Source organism: Molossus molossus, unplaced genomic scaffold (assembly GCF_014108415.1).
Source record: "Molossus molossus isolate mMolMol1 unplaced genomic scaffold, mMolMol1.p scaffold_m16_p_4, whole genome shotgun sequence".
NCBI lineage: Eukaryota > Metazoa > Chordata > Mammalia > Chiroptera > Molossidae > Molossus > Molossus molossus.
Genome location: NW_023425377.1, coordinates 7677438 through 7697656, shown reverse-complemented (window position 1 = coordinate 7697656; position 20219 = coordinate 7677438). Strand labels below are relative to the sequence as shown.

Sequence of the window (20219 nt, the reverse complement as noted above, 5' to 3'; positions counted from 1 at the left end):
ATTTGAGCGAGAGAGAAACATTGATTTCTTGTCTCACTTATTTAGACGTTCATTGGTTGATTCTTACATGTACCCCGACAGAGGATCAAACCCACAACCTTGGCATATTGAGATGATGCTCTAACCAACTGAGCTACCCGGCCAGAGCCCAAATACTAGTTAAAATATTATACTTTGTCTGTGAAGCCTTCCCTAAATTCTTGGGATAGGAGAGCTTCAGGTCGGTCTTATTAAAATTATATTATTTTAATTTTTTCAAAATAATAAAACACATTCTGTGACACATGGAAAAATAAGTTTAGGAAGCAAGGGATTAAACAGCTTTGAACAGATGTCTGTGCTGCAGGACTTCTCAGAGCCTTTAATATGTTAATGTGATTCTCTAGTTGAAGACTTAGGATACAACATTTCACAGTTTTATTTGCCCATGAAACCATCTGGTGTACATATATGTATGTCTCTCTGTGTACATATAATACCTATTAACATCTCATAGATGTTAATACCAGTTATACCAGTAATGCCAATTATAGCAGTAATACCAGTTATACCAGTTAATACCAATATAACTCAGGTATAACTCTGATCCCACATGGCCCGGCACATATAAGCAATTTATCTTTAATGCTTTCTCTCAAGTAATATTATTTCAACCAAATGTAATTGTAACAAATTCAAATTGTAACATTCAGCAATATTTGATAATGTTCTCTTTCTCCAGCCCTCTGTCTCAGGATTTCTCAGATTTCATGATTTACCCAAGTCTCTCCCAGAACCTGTTCTCAAGTCCTCGTCAGATTCCTTTAACCCTGGGTCTTCTTATCTCCTCTTCTTCCTTTCTCCGCGCCTTCCTTTGGCTTCTTGTATTTGTTCTAGGTCCTTCCTGTGGAAAGCCCGTTCCTCTGCACTCGCTTGAAGCTCTGTCTCTCTGCTGTTACTCTTGTTCTGTGTCTCAGAAGCCAAGAAGTGGCTGCAGAGACAGAAATATCCAGAGAGGGTGGAAGAAGGGGAAAACTGAATAAGCAAACACACAATTCTCTCCTGTGGGAGGCAAAGAGGGAAGACTGGGAACATTTTTATATATTAATAGTTTTGTCGTTGGATACACTCTGAGAATTTCTATCTCATGTACGCCTAAGAGTTGACTCCAGTCCCAGCTGGCCTCTGTCCCTTACTCTTCTCTCCTCTGAAAGGTGCTCTTCCTCGACCTGACAACACTTGCCCACGGTGCTCATGCGGCCACCGTTAGGGCTGGTGGAGGGGAAGAGAGGTTACTCAAGGACAAAAGAAGTATCTGTCTGTGTATTCAAGCTTACGGGAGGAGGGGAAATCAGCCCAGCAACAAAATGTCAGAATTCTCAGTCTGGCCTAACCTTGACCTGATTCTCCTCGGGTGGGAGGCTGGCTTTGCAATGATTTCAGGGTTGGTGCAAATCAGGTCCAGGCCACATCATGGATCAGAGACAGGTCCCTCCCTCGCCCTGTGTCAGGGCCAGCCTCCTGGGCATGCTATACAGGGCCCTGCACCCTAAAGGGCCCCGGGCCCCGGTAATGCCCTTCTGTCACCACCTTGACCTTCTGAACAAGTTTTCAACACAGAGACTCACTTTCATTGTGCCCCGAGCTCAGCAAAGCACGTAGCTTGTCTGCCTGGCATCAGTGCTCAGTCATCTTGTGCTATGGTGGCAGCAGCCCCTAACTGCCTGTGAATCCCTTCACTGTCGGCCAGCCGGTCAGTAACGTCTTGGGGTTTTGCCAAATTACATGAAGCACCTGGGTGAGTCATCGATGACTCACCCTACCCTCCAGATACTTCCAACTCTTCACTGTTATCTGCTGTTTCATACATCTGTGACTCCGCATAAACTATGACCCTCCCCGCTTCTAGAGCAAACTCAACATGAAAGCATCCTTCAAGTTCTTGACCACGTCATTTCTTCTTTGTGGATCCTTTTATGGATCCTCTACCCCTCATGATAAGAGAATGTGTTCCGTCCTCTGTTTCCATACATACCCATATTATAGAACTTACTCCACGGTACTGTAATTCCGTCTTCATAGGACTGTTTCTGCCTCTACAGAATGGGCTTCTTGAGGGTAAGCACTGTGTCCAATCCATCTCTGTGCTTCCACAGAGCCTGCCTTTCATAAACACGTGTAATGAATCTGTGTATCCAATGGCTCCTTATTGATTAGGCTGCTTAAAGGAATTCAATTCAAATTTGCCTAAGAAAAAGAGAATTTATTGGCTCAGACAACTGACCGATCCCAGAGTTATGGCTTTGGGCACGGCTGTATTTAGGTGCTCAGACAGTGTCTGTGTAGGAAGTCTGTGTCTGACTTCATTCTCAGGCAGATGCTGTCTTTGTGGTGGGGAAAATGAACTGGAAGTTTCAGATACATGTCGTGTTGGATCAGTGACTGCAATAGAAAGAAAAGGCCTCTCCTTGCAGCACGAGTCTCCAGCTAATATGCAAAGGTTTGACTTGGGCTACCTGCCCGTCCACAAACTTCCGTGGCTAGGAGAATGAAATAGGCTCTTTCATTAGGCTTGGGTCACATGACCCCCCTTTGGAACTGGGGAGGCTATGGTTAGTTCTACTCAAAGCACAAAGTCTGGGAGCAAAGGAGGGAGGAGGGGAAATTGTCCTCCAAGGACAGTCTGGGAGTTATTCAGAAGGAAGAGTGGGTGATGGATAGGCAAACAATGCACAGACGTTCACACTGACACAGGGCAGGGGGATGGGAGCCCTGAGCAGGCCAGCCCCCACTTCTGACCTGTCTACAGTCATCCTGGAGGAAACTCCTAGAACAGCTTAGGAGAAGAGCTCCCTCCCCAAATCCCAGCCAGCTCTGGACTTGAGTCTTTGCGGGGGACAGGCCCCCAGAGATGAAACAGCCATCCTTGTTTCTTTATACCTATAAAATTAAATTAAAATACAATCTTCTAAGGGACCTATGAAAGTGGGATTGTCTCCAAATCAGGAACATCTGTATCACTTAAGGGTCAGCTAAGTACTTGTATCTCTGCATTTGAAAAGGAGAAGTTAGGCTGAGAATCACAGCCTGGGTTTCAGACTTGCTCATTCTTCCACCTCCTGGTTCTTGCGAAGTCTTTGATGTCTGGGGGTCTCCTCAGCACAGCTGGGACCTCAGAAGAATCACTGAGCGGAAGCATCGCCATCTCGAGGTGCAGACCCCAAAGTTAGCCTGGACTAGAGAAGCGTGTGCCGAATGTCAACCAGAGAAGACGGTGATTTCCCCCCTCGCGGGCACAGAGATGAGTTAGAATTCCTCCATCTTCAGGCCACAGGGACCCCTTACTTCGGAGAAACACTTGACGTTTTGTCACCGTTTTTGCTTTTTGTGTCAAATGATATAAGAGCTGACATGTATTGAGCACCTAGGTCCATTATTTTCATGAATACTTTACATGTATTAGCTTATTTAATCTTCATAGCAACTTTGTGGTGTCAAACTGTTACAGTTCACTCTTTATGTATATGGAAATGGAGGCACAGAAGAGATGAGTACCTGACTCAGTGTTTATCTGGTTCTGATAAAAAAAAAAAGAGAAGCCATGCAATCGGAGCCCACGCTCTTAATCTCTACCGCATTATGCTGTAAAACGGTGAGGCTCGGGTTACTGCCTGCGTGGGACACACCTGCCAACTGCGTGTTTGTTGGCCCAGACAACTCACAGAGGCTCGAGCAGGTAGAGTGCCCAAGGCCATGCACTCAGTGAAAAACTTTTATGTGAACTGGACAAAAAGGACATGCACCAGATCGGTAATCCCCAGAGTACATTTTCAAAATACGGCAGCCTCGGCTCCATTCATTCATGTGGCCGAGGCAAACTTCCTGTGTTGGGTAGTCTGTACATTACAATTTCCTTCCTTCTTTCCTTCCTTCCTTCCTTCCTTCCTTCCTTCCTTCCTTCCTTCCTTCCTTCCTTCCTTCCTCCCTCCCTCCCTCCCTCCCTCCCTCCCTTCCTCCCTTCCTCCCTTCCATGTGTATTTGTTGTAATATCTGTTTGTATGATGTCTCTATTACTATGTATGATCTACATAGGCACGCACGCATTAGTCACCTGTTACGTGTTTGCTTGTTGGGGAGGGAGCAGCCCTTGCAGACCGTGTGCTGCTTGTGCATGCAGACACAGTCCCATGTCTACCGTGAGAAACGCCGCCTACTGAAGCTCTTTTCTTTTTGGTAAGAAGCAGCATTCAGAAAGATCTAATTCACGGGACATGTTTAATTTTTAAATATTGGAGTTCTTTATAATATTGTAAATTAATGAAATTTTGCCTAGGAACCTCTTTTATCCACTTCCATCTGTACCGCAGTCAGGAAATCCAACATTTCAAGGAGGCGTGAGGATTCATATACATCCCTAAGGTTGCTTTCAATGGAATCAACCAGCACATATTTACGGAGTGTCCTGACCATCCAGGGCTCCGAGGGGTGGAGAGACCCATTTATGCCTTGGTCCCAGAAGGCACGGGGCCAGTGCCATGAGACACTGACACGCCCAGGGAACTGTGACCAAGCGCTGCGGTCACTGTAGTGAGTTCAGATCACAGAGAATGGCCAGAGAAGACCAGGTTTTAGACTCCAGGGGTCAAGTCCTACCTCCACCGTTTAATAGCTATGCGACCTTGGGCAAAGTTGCTTGGTCACTCGGCGTTTCTCCCTGTTAAGTGGGGCTAATAGGAGCCCCTAGCACACAGGACACCGTGAGGACCAGAGTGAAATGAAACAACACGGGTAACGCAGTTAGAACAGCGTTAGACACGCAGCGAGCCTCCCGTGCAAATCGGCTGCTACATTGTTTCACATTCCTATGGTCTGGGACATCCAGAGGATTTCACGGAAGAGGCAAACCTGGGCTGGGTCTTGTCTGCCTTTATCAGTGACATATTTCGAGGTCTAACATTGTCACAAGCGCGTAAGAAGCCCATAGCAGGGCCGTGCCCAGCAGCCCTGTGCTGACAGACCAGGGACGCCCACCTCCCCTCCTCCTACCTACCCACATTCATCTGTGTGCCTCCTCCTCCGTAGACCCGCCCCCTCGACCCAGGCCCCAGAAGGTCGCTGTGGGCTCTCTAGCACAGTTCACCCAGTCCTGACCTGCAGCTGGCACAGGACTCGGCGCCAGGAGCCTGCTGTGTCCTACCTGGAAGGCCACGTTACAGAAGCCAGGACGCCGGGCTGAGCGTGCCCTGATGCTGAGTTGAACCTGCTGACTCAGGCTCACCTCCTAGTGTGCGGGCCTTTGCGTGCTTGGGGGAAGCAGCTTCAGGGGTCTGGGAGAACGGATTCTCACTGCCTCGCGGAAGGAGTAAGAACCCTTTCCCCGCTCTTCTGTCTCCATCTTCAAGTTTGACCTTCAATCCCACGAGCATGCGTGAGCCGCAGCAGCAAGGGGAGTGGGGTTCGGCGAGGCGCCCCAACCCCTGGGCGTTCTCTCTAGAGAGGGCCGGCCTTCCTCCCCCTCTTCCATTCACATCGTACAGACCGTGGGTGTCAGCTGGCTGTCACATCGGAGTGTTTGCAGCCTCGGGTCCTCCTGCCTCAGAGCTGCAAGGTGACCGGGCAGTTAAGGACAATAACCTCTGACTTGTCAAGAGGGCTCCTCTGTGCCCAGGCACAGGGCAGCCAGCTTCATAGACTGCGTCTCCTTCGATCTTCACACCCGGCACATCTTACCGGGTGGCTGAGATGCCCAGAGGTCAAGCAGCCCACGCCAGGCCGCAGCACAGCAGAGTGGCAGAGCGGGACTGGGACCCAGGCCGGCCGGCCCAGCGCCGGCGTCCAGCCCAAGGCCTGTGCCTGGTGCACTGAGGCCTCCTCAGGAGACGGACACAGGCTCCCGGTGGCCTCGGTACAAGGGCTGTGCTGCCAGCCGGGGTCAGCCCGGTGGCTGCAGGGAGGCCCCGTGATGAGCAGCGCTCAGGAGACCAGCCTTGGGCCGGCTCCTCTCTCTGCCGGTTCGTCACAGTAAAGCCGCTGACGTCTCTTGCATGTGCGTGGCTTCTGCCCCTTCACAGAATCACCCGCTCACGGCCTCCACGCAGGGCCCAGGTTCGCTGCATCCTCCCTGCTTGTCCTGCTTTTGGACGGCTGAAAAGGTTCCACTCACTACTCTACAGGCCTGGGTGCCCCCACCGGGTACCCAGGAGACCACTACCTGAGTCGTGTTGGGCCTGTGCCCCCTCGGCGGTGGGCGGACAGCAGGCCGGCCGGAAGAGTGTGCGGGGCCTTGGGCGAGGCAGGGGGAGAAGGAGCATGCTCAGTGCCAAAGACCATGAGGCTGCCGCAAGGGCGTCCCGTCCGTGTGTCCTTCTGCCTCACTGAGAGGCTTTGGAGGAAGACAGACCCGAGACTGGGTCTGGACGCCGCTCTTCCTAGCTTTGTGAATGTGGGGAACTGTTGGTCTTTCCAACCTCAGTCTCCTCTTCTGTTAAGTGGTGTAACAGCAGCACCTACCCCCGTTTGTAAAAGCAAATGAAGTAATGTCTGTAGAGCACAAGGTGGATGAAAGTTGACTAGGATACGTCCCTCATGCAATTGTTAGTGAAGGGAGCGCAGCTTGTGTTGAAGAGACCTACGGAGACTTCCCTGTGCACACGAGAGCACGGTGGATCAATACTGGGGTTCTGAAGGCAGCATATCTTTGTTTAAACCCTGGCCCCACCGTACTGATTGGGTTATTGGGAAAGTTAGCTAAGCTCCCATCTCTGAAATGGAAACAGCATCTAACTCAGGAAGTCACTGTGAGAGTTAAAAAAGAAAGAATCCATGCAAAGGACTGAGCACAGAGCACATCCTTGGCAACTGTGGCTGTGATTGTCCTCGACCTCGCAGGGCCTGCTACACGTCAGAGCCAGACGCAGGCCGTGGTAGACTGAGCCCTGCCTGCGAACTTGGTTTCCAACAGGGACGTCCACTGCTGAAGCCACAGAGTTGGATGCATTCTCATTCTAACCCACTGCACCATGTAGTGCCTAGGCTTTAAGTACAATTATTTTTAAAAAAGGAGAAGGAGACGGAGACAGAGAAGGAGAGGGAGAAGAAATGGAAGATAAAAGACCTAGGTTTCCAAACCCAAACATGGAAAAGCAAAGTTAGGCGATATTCGGACTTCCGCTGGGTGGGTGCAGAAGAATCCAGAGAGGGAGAGGAAACTTGATTGCCTGTCCCCCAGCCTCTGTCTGCCACCAGTCCCCACCGTCAGCACAGGGGGGCGATCGGTTTCTGGTTATCGCACTGGGCGCTGAGAACCGGAAACACGTTTAGGACAATAGTGAAACCAATGACTGTTACCAAAACTCCCGAGAACGTTGTTGCTGCTGAGAACACGTTGAAACTCCTCGTGTTGATATCATATTAGAGTCTGAAATGTTTCTATTCACTATGACCCCACTCAGTGCATTGCCATCTGGGGCATCAGATTCTAACCTGGAAGGAGGAAATACAGATGCTTTTTCAAAGGCATATTAGGAAATTACAGAAAAGAAATGTCACGTGTTGGCCACCTGACGGGGTGGCGGATTTTGCGGGGCTTCCGTCTCTGCATGGCCTCAGAGCTGGCCGCGGGCCGTCCTGTCCTCTGGCTGTTCATTTTGCTGCCAGTCCCTGCCTGCGGAAGAAGAACGCAGCGACCCAAAGGGTCCTGACGTGGCCACAGCTGTCACCGGACCCTGTGTACCAGGCACTGTGCTCAGCACTTACCATGCATTCGCCACTGACCTCCGCAGCGACCTGGTGAAAGGGGTTACGTTACTTCTATTTCACAAGCGAGGAAACTGAGCCATCGAAGGTGATATTGACGTGCCCCAAACCCACACAGAGGGGAAGTGGCAAAGCCAGAAACTATGTCCACTCCTGTGTGTGTGTGTGTGTCTGTGTCTATGTGTGTGTGTGTGTGTGTGTACAAATCCTGTGATCCCAATGCATTGCCCTCTTTGTTCAATAGGCATTTATGTGTTTAATGAGCACCTAGCTGAGGGTTTCTTACCATGTCTGATGTAGCCGTTGCTATAGGTGCCCTGGCCACACTGTTCGCCCAAAAATACCTGCAGCTTCGGTGGATGTTTCTCATGCATCCTGAGAGCTTTCTACCTCTTTCATTCTCTGGGCTTTCTCTGGCTGCAGGAGAGTGTTCAGCCCCCTGCAGGGCAGGCCAGACGTGCGAGGGACTTACTGTCCATAAGAGCAACTTTCAACCAGTGAGAAGCTAACATTAATGGATAAATAACCCCGCTCCTCATCCCCCTGGGAGGGGACACATATGCTGTGCAGGTGTGTTCTGTACGGTCTCCCAGAGGTTCCTAAGCAGCACCAAGTCTCAATTATTACCCAAAGCAATAGCCTTCAAGTAAATACTTCCTCCACTGGCTTCACATTGAGTCTCAGATAGGCCAAAGAGGCGTTTTCCCTGGATCGACCACTCAATAGAGAAACAATTGATGTCCACTGTTAACCAAAAATTATAGACAACAGTGCAGGCAAGATCTGGCGACTGCCCCCTACGATGTTACAAACACATCCGCACACAGTGGAGACTTGGCCGTCGTCGGACATGCAGCCGCCGGGAGGTGACTGCAAGCATCCTGGATACAAATGGCGATGGCCTGGTCAAGTCGGCGGCAGTGGGGGTATGGGAAGTAGTCAAACGTTAGGAGACTTTGCTGACAGGCCAAGTGTAGGATGTGACAGACAGAGAAAAGTTAAGGATGCTACCAAAGGTGTTCCCCCCTCCTTGAGCAGTGGGAAGAACGGAGTTGTCCTTAACGGAGATGGAAGACTACAGACAGAGCACACATAACAGGAGCTGAGCTTCTGACACGGGCATTTGAGATGCCCATTAGTCACCCGGTGAGGACACAGAGCAGAGAGCTGGACCACAAGCCGGAGCCCAGGGAGAGGTCAGGGGTGAAGACATATAAATTTGGGAGTCCAGGCGTCGAGACTGGAGAGCAGATGAGATCATGGATCCTCTGATTTCAAAGGAAGTGCAGTGGAGGAGGCACCACACTGAGTCACAGGAATGAATCATCCCAGACCACGATGGGTCCTGGGGAAGGACACTGCAGTGAGTATCCTGTGGGGTCAGCAGGACGCACAGACCCCGCCCTAGAGGGATGAGCAGGAGCGGGTACCCCATACAAAGGAGGCGCATGGCGGTGACCTCGGAACACAATCAGAAGCACGAGGGAAGAGTGAGACGTGAGTCTAGAAAAGAAGGCTGAGGGTCCGATCATGGAGGCCGCTGACCGCCGAGAAAAGAGTTTGGACTTCTCCAGTGGCCAGTGGGAGCCATGAAGGGGGTGTCTGACATGAGGGGGGCTGTCCTGTAGGGCAAGGTGCTCTTGAAGTTGAAGGGCAAGAGATAGGAGGCTGCAAAACCGTCAGTGGGGCGTGGCAGGAGGAAAGAGACCGACAGGAAGACATTGCAGAAGAAGCACAATTTGACAGCAGGCACCAAAACGTGAAATATGCATGACATTTGATCAGCATGACCACTCTGAGGGGAAGACTGGAGAAGAGCGTGGATACTGGAGGTGTAAGGTGTGCGGAGAAGAGTGATCACGGACACACTGCTTATAACAGACGAGGCTGTGAAACACCCTAAAGGCCCAGAAATAACAGACTGATCAAATAAACGGTGAGACATCCATACCATGGACCGCTTTCCACTGCCTGAAAGGGATGGTCTATCTCTGAGTTCATTGGCTCGAAAGGAACAACACACAACGTATTGTCAAGTAAAAATGACAGGCTGTGAAACAGCAGTGACCGTTGAACCCCGTCCATCAAAAGGATGTCTGTAAAATACCATTTGTGCAGATACGTCTAGGGAGACCTTTGAAATTACAGTCATCAAAATGCCGATGGCGGTGTACTCTGGAGGATAGGGGTCACTGGTGTGCTTTTGTTTGTTTAGGGAGGGGGCAATTTCTCTTTCCATCTTTCCAGGCGACATGAGTTTTCTGCCTTAAGCACATAGTAGTCTAAAGGAAAACCAATACGCATTTGCTAAAGGAAGTCAAGCAGGTGGGCTTTGGGTTCTTGCAAGGCAGACAGGGCCCCAGGTCTGCAGAGGGAGCAGGTGTGTCAGCTGACCTCTCCCTTGGGTCTCTGGTCTGGTGCTTGGGGGCAGGGAGGGGTGCCTGAGGTAGATGCTCAGATGGACTGGTGACCTTCTCTCCTCTTCCAGGGTCTTCCTGAGGGCTATCAACAAGTTTGCAGAAATCATGAACCAGAAGTTCCTGGAACACACGAACTTTGAGTTCCAGGTGAGTAGGAGGTGCCCAGATGGCTCGGGCCTCGCTGGCATCTCGGGCTGGGTGCTCCCTCAGACACGTCCCCGTGCACACGTGGGTATGCCAGTGTCTCTGGGGGCATCCACAGAGGAGCGTGGGCAGGAAGGGGGGACTCGGGGTTTGGAACCGGGCCCTTGATTAAGCAGTCATTAACTGAGCAGCATATGCAAATGTGACCGCATAATGGATCTTGTGCTAACGAGGAGAGTGCACTCGCTCATTGTCAGAGCGGCACCACCTTTTCAAAATGGGTCACATCTTCTTACTTTTGAATGCACTCAGAGACACTGAAAAATAAAGCTCTCAGCACATCTCTGTGACTCCCTGGTCCCTCCAGAAGTCACTTTCAGTGCCCAGACAAGCGCCGCGGCCTCTGTGAGACGCGGGGCCTTGAAGCGTGTCCCCGGGGCGCACACTATGACATCTGCTCAAACCCAGCTGGGAGGCCATGGCTCTTCGGGAGGGGCAGCCTAGGCCAGCAGCGAGGCGCGTGTGGCCTTCAAGTTGTTGGCTGGTTGGTCCACCTCCTGCAGGCCTCGGCGAGCACAGCCTCCGGCCTGGCTTCCTCCTGACCCTGGCTCTCCTCTGTGGTCCGGGGGTGCTTTCCAAGAGAAGCTCAGCTTTAGTCCTTCAGGCCTTTTTTTTTTTTAGGTTTTATCCTGTTTTCCTGAAAAAAAAAAAATGCATCTGAGAGATGCCCAGTATGGGTTTCATACATGATTATTTGAGTGTATGAGCTGTGTGACTTCAGGCAAATTACTTGACTTCTCTGTGCCTCATTAAATTGTGACACTAATAGTAGCCACTTCATTGGATCATTGAGAGGATTAAGTGACAAGTCACGTAAAGCTCTTGGGACAGTCCCAGGAACATGGTAGCTACTTAATAAATATGAGGTCATTATAATTATACTAATTGTTATCGTCTTAATGGTGACGATGAGGATGGTCCTAAGCGTGTCGGGTCTGGGAACTCGTCCGCCGGTCCTCGGTCCACAGGGCCCGAGGGAGGCATCTTTCTGGTCACCGCAGCATTGCCTAAGGGCTGTCAGACCCACAAGGCTTCGTAACACGGGAAAGTGGCCAACATTACGAAATGCAATGTCTCTTTTTCTAACGAGACTTCCACAGATATTTATTGAAAAGTACTTAAGAACAGGATCATTTTTCAACCTTATCTTTGCTCTCCTCCGCCCGTGTTCTCCTCGCCCCGGGTGAGAATGGATGTGTTCTCTGTACCCTGCCTGGAACATGCCTTGTTTCCTGCTTCCGGGCTCATTCATTATGCATTTGGTACCGGCAGGAACCCGGAGCCCTCCCGGCCCTAGCAGCCGCTGTCCAGAGGAGGGACAGGTGCAGTGACAGGATCCCGAATGTCTCTTCCGGGACTGTGGCTTTGGGATTCAAAGGGCAGGAAGCAAGACGCTCCGTGGTGCCACCCTGTAGGTGACAAGACCTGGCAATTACAGAAATGATGTTTTCTGCTTGGGGCTAAAATAATGTGCACTTCCAGGCCCTGTTCAGGATGCTGGGCCCTGACTTTCACATCCATTGGCGTGGTCAGGGAAGACCAAGAGAGGATTCCCAACTCGGGTCGGCACGGATTTGCGTTCAGCATCACGTGCGTGGGTCCGGGCTGCTGCAACACGCTCCGAGGGATTCAGAAGCAAAGCCGAGCGCGGCCCTGCCCTCACGTGCGGTCTTGCTGGGTAGGCTGGACACCGTCGTCGCGAAGCCAAGCCTCTGAAGGAGGCAACGAAGCTTTATTAGCACCAACGTAGGGCATTCGGATGCTCATTATGACCCTGTTAGGGTGGGTGACACCCATTTTATTGGTGAATAAACTGGGCTTCAGAAAAGAGGTTGGCTTTTCTGTTAAAGGCCCTCTGACTACTCAGGGGTACGGCTGGGGTTCGGGCCTGTCTGCAAAGCCCGAGCTCTCTCACTCTTCTGGGCTGTCTTTAGGGAACGAGGGACCTTTGAATCCGAGGCAGCTCTGTCCAGCTCCAGAAACACTGTCTGCCCCTTAGCGCTGGCTGGCCCTGGGACAGAGAGCTGTCTGGCCACTGGATGTAGGCGGAGACCCTCCACGTAGGGGACTCTCCTTGGCCCAGCAATCAGAGGTTACACCCTGCCTGTGCTCCCGGGGTCCAGGAAAATTGTTTCGGCCTGAGGCGGCCGTCTGAATGCCACTGAGATCCTCCTCTCTACGTGGGAAGCTCTAACTGGCTCTGCGTTTGGTAATTCCGGCCTTGGCCTTGGCCTTGAGGCATTTCTGGATTAGCTTCTGGGCGCCTTGGGGTCATTCCTGAACCTGTACTGGAGAAGCTGGGAAAGGCAGCTTCCGGGATGTTCCCAGCCACTAGAGCAAGGACGAGGGCGCGCTTGGTCTCTATGATGGGAAATGTAACCAGTAATGCTTTAAAAAAACAAACAAACAAACCTGTAAAAGGTGCAAGAGGGAGCACACACACAGATCACTCCCCAAAGCCGGAAGAGGTCCCAGCACCACCTGCCGAGAGGCCCGCGGAGGGACGTGGGGCGGCTGCAGCCGAGAGATGGTCACAGGCTCGGGGTGGCTTCTTCGGCCCTGCCGCTTCAGCTTGCGGGCGCCAGAGAACCTCTGGCCTGATGTCCCCAACCTGAGCCCATGTCTGGAAACGCCCACTCCTAGAATCCACCGTAACCCCAGAACGGTCAGGCAGCTGTGCCTGCGTTGCCCAGAGGCGGGGACACCGACTGCATTTCAGCAGCACCCGGTGCCGGCCACTGTTCTCTTTCAATTGGGATTTGGGAGGAATAATCATTCAAGGCCATTGGAAAGAATCTCCAGGATCCAACGTCCTTGATCTCTCTGCTGTAAAGGCTGCAACGTGCCGGATGAACCAGAAGAAACCTCGCCCAGCAACAGAGGCGAAAGGAAGAAGAAAGGAGAAGAGTATTTCAGCAGAGCAGAGAGGTTGAAGAAGACACGTTCTGGAGTGAGATGGACGTGGATTCAAATGCGAGCTCTACCATCCTGTCGCCATGTGGCCTCATCTCTAAAGAGGGGGGAATAACAACACAGACCTCAGCGTTTCTCGGAATGATCGAACAACAATGCCTGCAGAGTGTGGCGCCCCTTGGTGAACGCATCCAGCAAGTATTTCCTGAGCACAGGCTGGGTGGGTTACACCACCAGACGCTGGGCACAGAAGAGTGAATCAAAGCGGAGGTTCTTGCCTGCACGATGCTTAGAACCAGCACAGGAGACAGGAAATAACCAGTTCCACTTAAAACACCTCACAGATCCTGTGAACTGGGTGTGATGTGGGCGAAGAGTGGGTGGGTCTTTCATCTGGGGGAGTGGCGGAGGTGCCCAGGAAGTGACGTTTGAACTGAGGTCACAACACTGCATAGGAGGTCACCAAGCAGGCACTTACTTCCTCACTGAGTCCTCATGACTACCCCCTTTAGATACTATCGGCCTCGGGTTCCAGGTGAGGAAACAGACTGGGATGTGGGGGAGCTTCCGTGATAAGGGGGCTGGGAGCTGGATTGAGATCCTGGAAGGCAACTTGAGGTTCTCTGTGAAAGCAAAATCCGCGTAGACCCCGAGTCTTCACAACTGCAACTCTAGCAATGGACACTGCCTTGTAGTCTCTCCTGCGTGGAGACGTACGAACGAGGATGTGGGTTCCAGCCCTGATGCAGAAGGAAGCGGGGTCACGCTAAATGTTTGCAAACGGGCTGGGTGCAAATGAAAGCGCATCCTCACCACAGAATGCCACGCAGCAACGAAAGGGAATGGAGCAGGGCTGTGTGTGTTGATGGGCAAACATCTGCGAGGGAGACGTATCAGAAAACAGCAAAGCACAGCCGACTATTTAAAAAGACGTGTACACATATACTTGTTTACGTATAAATAATCTGGGGAAGGATTAGCCAGGAAATTGTTCAGATTTTCCTCTGGGGAATTACACAAGGGTCCAAGCAAGGTAGGATGAAAAACACTTTTTATTTTTTCATCTTTTCTACCATTTACTTTTTTTAGCATGTGTATATTACTTATATAATCTGTGATAGTTAATTTAAAATAACTAAATTTGGGTTGTACACAATAGCAGTACGATTTGGGCTGGATTTTACTCTTTACATCAGTGAATTGAGGGCGTTGGATCAAAGAGCCCTTAAATTTATTCCAGCTTTATTTTTCTCTTGGCCTATGATTTCAAAATATCAAATTCCCAATCAAAAGCCACCTCCCCTCCACCCCCGTCCCCTGGGAAAAGGGAGCCATGTACTTTGCAAAAGCCCCTCTGGCTTCTCTGAGCTGCTGAGCTGGGTACTGAGTAGAAATGCCACCAGGCAGCTTGGTGCAGGGAGGAAAGGAAACTGAGACCTTTTGAAACAACTGGAGAATTTCTCCAACAATGCAGTGATCAATAATCACATATTTTCTGGGACCCAGCTGTATTCAAACTATTGTGCTGAACATGGCATTAGGGATACAAATAAACGGAAGACAGGACCCTTGCTATTTTGGGAGTTTGCCGTTGGAAAAGACGGGACATACAGATAAATACTCTGACCGGCGCCACCGCCAACGCCACCATGCTATTTACTGAGTGTCTGCCAGGTGCCAAGCCTGTGCTGATGCCTTCATGCCCGTATTATTTCATCGGCACTTACGATCGTCTTTTACGGTGGTTATCATTACTCTTCCCATTTTGTAGGTAAGGAAAATGAGGCTCAGAGAGGTCAGGTGCAGCTAAGACAAGCCAGCCAGTGAGAGCGAGAACTGGTACCCACACCCTCGTCCCGTGAGACGCTGGTGCTCTCGGTCTCTGGGTGACAGTCGTGGGAAGTGAGTGGAGCCCAAGGTCAGGCGCTGCAGATACCAAGTGCTACTCAGTTCAGACGGGAGTGGGCACAGGGACGTGCTCTGCCATCTGGGGAGGCTTCAGGAAGGAGGTGGGTCTTGAACTGGGCACTGATGAAAGAATAGGACTCAGACGCTGTGGGACTCAGAACCACTGTGAGCAGAGCCAAGGAGGCCAGGATGCTCCTGTTGTGTCTGCGGATTCTGAGCAGACCAGCCTCCAGAAATAGGGAGTTTGTTGAGGGCAAAAGCACCGGAAGGTGAGTGAGGCCTGAAGAGCCGGGTCCGTGCATTGGGTCCCGCTCCTCGAGGGCCCGTGGAGGCAGGTTCAGGGCTGAGGAGGCCTGTGAGCGCCCAGCAGCACCTTTGTGGCTGCAGCTTGCCTCCCGGGAGTGCACAGAGCCACTGCCCAGGTCAACCTTCCTCAGCTCCCCCGTCGGCCCCACGGGCCCTGTGGCAGGGCTGTGCCGAGGGACACCGCCGGCCATCCACCAAGAAAAGGAGGCCCCGCGTCTGTGGTCTCATGGTCCACAGAGATCTCCAAGCAGGAAGGCCACAGAGAATCAGTCCTAAGTACACACCCACGAGAACTGAATTCATCCACACAGAAACGTCTACGGACGTGATTATCACAGCACCACCCACAAGAGCCCAGAGGGGACCGACCCAGATGTCCATCAGCGGACGAACGGACAAACAAAAGGTGGTACGTCCATGTACGGAAGCGTATGCAGCAGTAAGAAGAAATGAAGTACCGGTACGTGTGACCCCGTGGGTGGGCCTTGAAAACAGTAGCTGAGAGAAAGGCCATGATTATGATTCCACGTCTGAAACTCCGACTAGGCCGAGGCCGGAAGTAGGTCTCTGGCTGCCAGGGCCCGCAGGGGAGGGAGCGACGGAGAGTGACTGCGGATGGGCAGAAGGTATCTTTTGGGGGAGAGGAAAATGTTCTAAACTCAGATGGTAGTGGTAGTTGTACTACCTTGTGACTACAGTAACAACCACTAAATAATACACTTTAAAAAAGTGAATGTTACTGTGTGTGATTGCACCTCACAAGGAAGCCAGGAATGGGTGGCGGGGGACATTTCTGAAGGACTAGGTCAGGGACAAGACAGCAGAGCAGGAGGCTGGACTCGACCTGACATCTCGTGCTGCCAGGTGTGTGGGGGCACATTTCTGGAATTACTCCAAAAACAACAGCAGTTCAACGTACTCTGTCATCTATCTATTTCCTACGGTATCCTGATTATTGTGATGAAATTCCCTAAAATCAGAAACGTCTCACCTTCAAAACGGCGCTTTCCATGTCCTGCGACTAGGTGACTAGGTCTTCCCTTTCCCTGGTGTTTCGTTCTATATCCTGGTCGTAACTGGGGCGAGTGTGAGCTCTGGGCTTAGCAGGCCGAAGCGCATCTTCAAAACCTGCAGGTCAGGGGCGCCGGGAGGAAAGACATCTGAGCGGCCCCGGGAGACCCGGCCTGCGCTGTTTGGATAAGCGAGGTTACTGTGGAAACAGGGGCTTGGGATCTGCTTCCAAGGGTTATGGGGACATGTTTGCAGGACTCTGAGGAAGGGAGGGATAGGACCCAACTTCTAAAAGTCCTCTGGTCTCTGTGTGGGGAGTTGACTTTACGGGGACCATAAGCCAGGAGGTTGCCTCACTGCACCCCGAGAGTGGCTTTGTCTTTTGGATTCTGGGAGATAAGATTCCAAGTAAAGAGAGCGTGTTTCCTGCCCTGGCCAATTTGGCTCAGCGGTTAGAACGTCGGCCCGTGGACCTGAGAGTCCCAGGCATGTACCTCAGTTGCAGTTTGTCCCCAGCTCTGGTTGGGGGTCGTGTGGGTGGCGACCAGCTGATTTGTCTCTCTCACGTCAATGTTTCTCTCTCTCTCTCTTCCTCCCTCCCTCCCTCCGGGTCTATCTGAAGATAAATGCAAAAATGTCCTCTGGTGAGGATTAAAAAAAAAAAAGAGAGAGAGAGAGAGAGCATATTCCCTCAATGGAATACGAGCAGCTTGAGGGCAGGGACTGCTGTCTGTGGGCCACTGCCCTCCCTCACGTGATGACAACACCGGGCACACGGACGTTCATAAACACGCGCGAATGTGTCCTCAGCCAAAGACTGGCCATGACATGTGGAGAGAGCCCTGGAGGTCCATCGGAAAGCCTGGGTTCAAATCCCAGCTCTGTCTCAGTATTGAGAGCTGGAAGGAAGGAGGCACGGGAAAGGGCCTGGCACGTGGTAAAAATGGAGTCTGTTTACTTCTTTCTGAAACTGGAACCACATGCCCATTTGAAAGGAATACCCTGGGCAGCAATATCTTCAAGGGGAAGGCTGCCTTTTACTTGGCCTTGGCATCGGGAACCTCTGATGGGCGTCCCGGAATTGAGGAGGAAGGTTTTAATGGCAGGCGACCTCTCTAGCCCGTTATCCCTTCTCTTGCTACGCAGGGTTGACAGGGGACTGAAAGTGGGTGGCTTTGTCCAGCAAAGCCATCCTCCACCTGCACCATGCAGGGCCTTGGCATCTCGTAATAGTTGCCCTTGGGTACCGCAGCAGCCAGGCTGTTCTATTCGCTTTGGTACCAAAGGAATCGCTCGAGTAATGAAAAGAACAATGATGCTAACAGTGCTTCTGAGCTGTGAGATCCATGCCCTTTAAACAGCATCTCGTTCACCTTACTGCGGCCCTTCAGTGGACCCCGAGGGCGCCCCTTTGCAGACGGGCTCACTGAGGCTCAGCAAGGCCTTGGCTCAGGCCTCCATCCTCAGGTTCTGGAGCCTGCGTCAACACCGCTGTCACTGTGGCTAATCCTTTGGAGCCGGACCCTTGGCCGTCTCTGCTTCACCACGAGCCAGGGCAGTGGCTTCTGGTATTGGTCCTTGCATTTGGCACCAACAGATCCTAAATTATGTTAAAATGATGGCAAGCCTGTATCTAAGCGGGGTCCTCGGTGGCTCTTGAACTCAGGTGACCCTTGGGATCACCCAGAGTGCTTGTGAACACACAGCTTTCGGGGTCTGATTCAGCAGGTCGGGGGTGGGGGGGTGCAGAGAATGCTGCTGGGCTCTGGCCACGTTCTGAAAACAATGGACAAGGGTAAGGAGCAGACAGAATAATCCAAGGCAGAATGGGTTGCTGGCTGATCCTGTGAGCTGTGGGGTGAATTTCAGGAGGACTTCCAGAGAGGCTGAGTCCCTGAGACACTTACCCCTCCCCACCCTCCAATGCTAGGGCAGGGGAACCAGCTCCCCAGACACCCGGCTGGGCGAGTTCTTTGTCTCTCTCTCAAAAAAACAAACAAAAAAAAAAAATGAAAAGCACCCCCCAAACCCTTCTTTTTGCCCAAGTCCTATTGTCAGAGAGGGGACACGGTCAGTGCCTAGAGAAATCCATCCATTGTCCTCGCTGTGGCTGGGATGCTAATTTCCGAGTCGACGCCAGTCAGAACATCGCAGTGCGCAGAATTAAACTGGTCCTGCCTCTGTCCTCTGCCATCTTCATAAATTATTCACGTCGCCCAGCATTTGCTGTGCCTTCCCACTTCAGACCCTCTCCTTGACGGCTCTCCACGCTTTCATTTACAGCTGTGGAATAACTACTTTCACCTGGCGGTGGCTTTCATCACCCAAGATTCCCTGCAGCTGGAGCAGTTCTCCCACGCCAAATACAACAAAATCCTGAATAAGTAGGTGCATGGTTGGCTCTCCCGAGGGGGGAGCGGCATGAGCGTCTCCGAGGCGGTGCCTGAAGCAGACGTGTTTTGTTCCTCCCAGGTACGGGGACATGCGGCGGCTAATTGGCTTCTCCATCCGCGATATGTGGTACAAGCTGGGTGAGTAGGCCCACGCCTCCAGCCACACACATCTGCACCTGCCAGCGCCTTCTTGAAGGCCATCTGTTAGAGGGCCCTGGGCTGCAGCAGTGGGAACTTGAACTCATAGTCTGTCGCTGCACGCACTCTGGTTCTCCGTGAGTGTCTGATGAGAGAGGGTGCCCACCCCGGAGGGGTTACGATGTCGCACTGGGATTTAGGAGGAGGAGGAAGGGCAGGACGGCTGTGCCCGGACATCATACACATGCTTCCCGCTGATTGGTGGGCCGCCTGCAGCCCACTTCTTATGTGATGCTGTGAGCTACTAAAGACCCTCCAACCTCAGGGGGGGGAACTGCTTCTATGGAAGAGCAGGGTCTTTTGTGACATGACTTGAGCTGGAAGGTGGCCCCAGAAGCCATCATCCCTGCCTCGGTGAGCTGTAGGGATCACAGACGAGCTGAGTGGGACCCGTGGGAGGAAGGACGGGAAATGGAGTCGGGGAGACAGGTCTGAGTCAGGCCTGTGCTAAGATCTTTTTTAATCTTCACATAATCTCCTGCAAGATGGAACACTTCCCCGCTCCTCGTATCGATCGGGAAGCTCGGAGCGGGAAGCAGCTTGCTCGACACCCAGCGGCTGCACATCCCGGAGCTTGATTTCGCTTCCACAGGACCGGCCACAACCCTGGCTGGAGGCAAGACTCCTGCGCCGTCCATACGTGCCCGGGGGGAGGGAGGGATGGGTGGGTGAACAGTGATGAGCCGTGAGGTGTTTCCACCCCTGATGCTGGGAGCCTCCCTCGACTCTGCTGCTGAATTGCTCTGCCCAAGGCTCAGATATTGACCCTCTTCAGTTGGGGGCATTTGCAGGGGCTGTGCCCATCTCTTGGATTCGACTTAAATCACCTCCCTGACCCTGCTTCTTGCTTCCCCAGCCCCCTTAGTGTTGTTCGGTCCCCATCTGTTTCCTGGACAGCAGTTTCTTGCCTTTGCCAGCAAGGTCCCTTTTGCAGGGAAGCACAGACCATCAGTCTGGGATCTGGGACGCTGGCAGCGTCGGACCCGGGCTGAGAGCACATGCTGGGAACCGGAGGGCTATGAATCGGCTCACAAGATCAAAGGAGAGTTGGGAACTGGGCCCAGAACAGACTGTCACATCTCTGCCTTGGGCCTTTCCTGTCATCTATAAACTATACGCCCAAAACAAGGGG

The 20219-nt window shown here is 52.1% G+C and overlaps 1 protein-coding gene across 1 annotated transcript in view; it reads left to right on the top strand.

Annotated features, from left to right (window-relative positions):
• DOCK2 (dedicator of cytokinesis 2) overlaps positions 1-20219 on the top strand; it is a 364075-nt gene that overhangs the window by 285450 nt on the left and 58406 nt on the right. The window contains exons 30-32 of the mRNA XM_036240222.1: positions 10223-10301; positions 18780-18880; positions 18969-19027. Of these exons, the coding sequence (XP_036096115.1) occupies positions 10223-10301; positions 18780-18880; positions 18969-19027 (239 nt within the window). The remainder of the gene's footprint in view (positions 1-10222; positions 10302-18779; positions 18881-18968; positions 19028-20219) is intronic.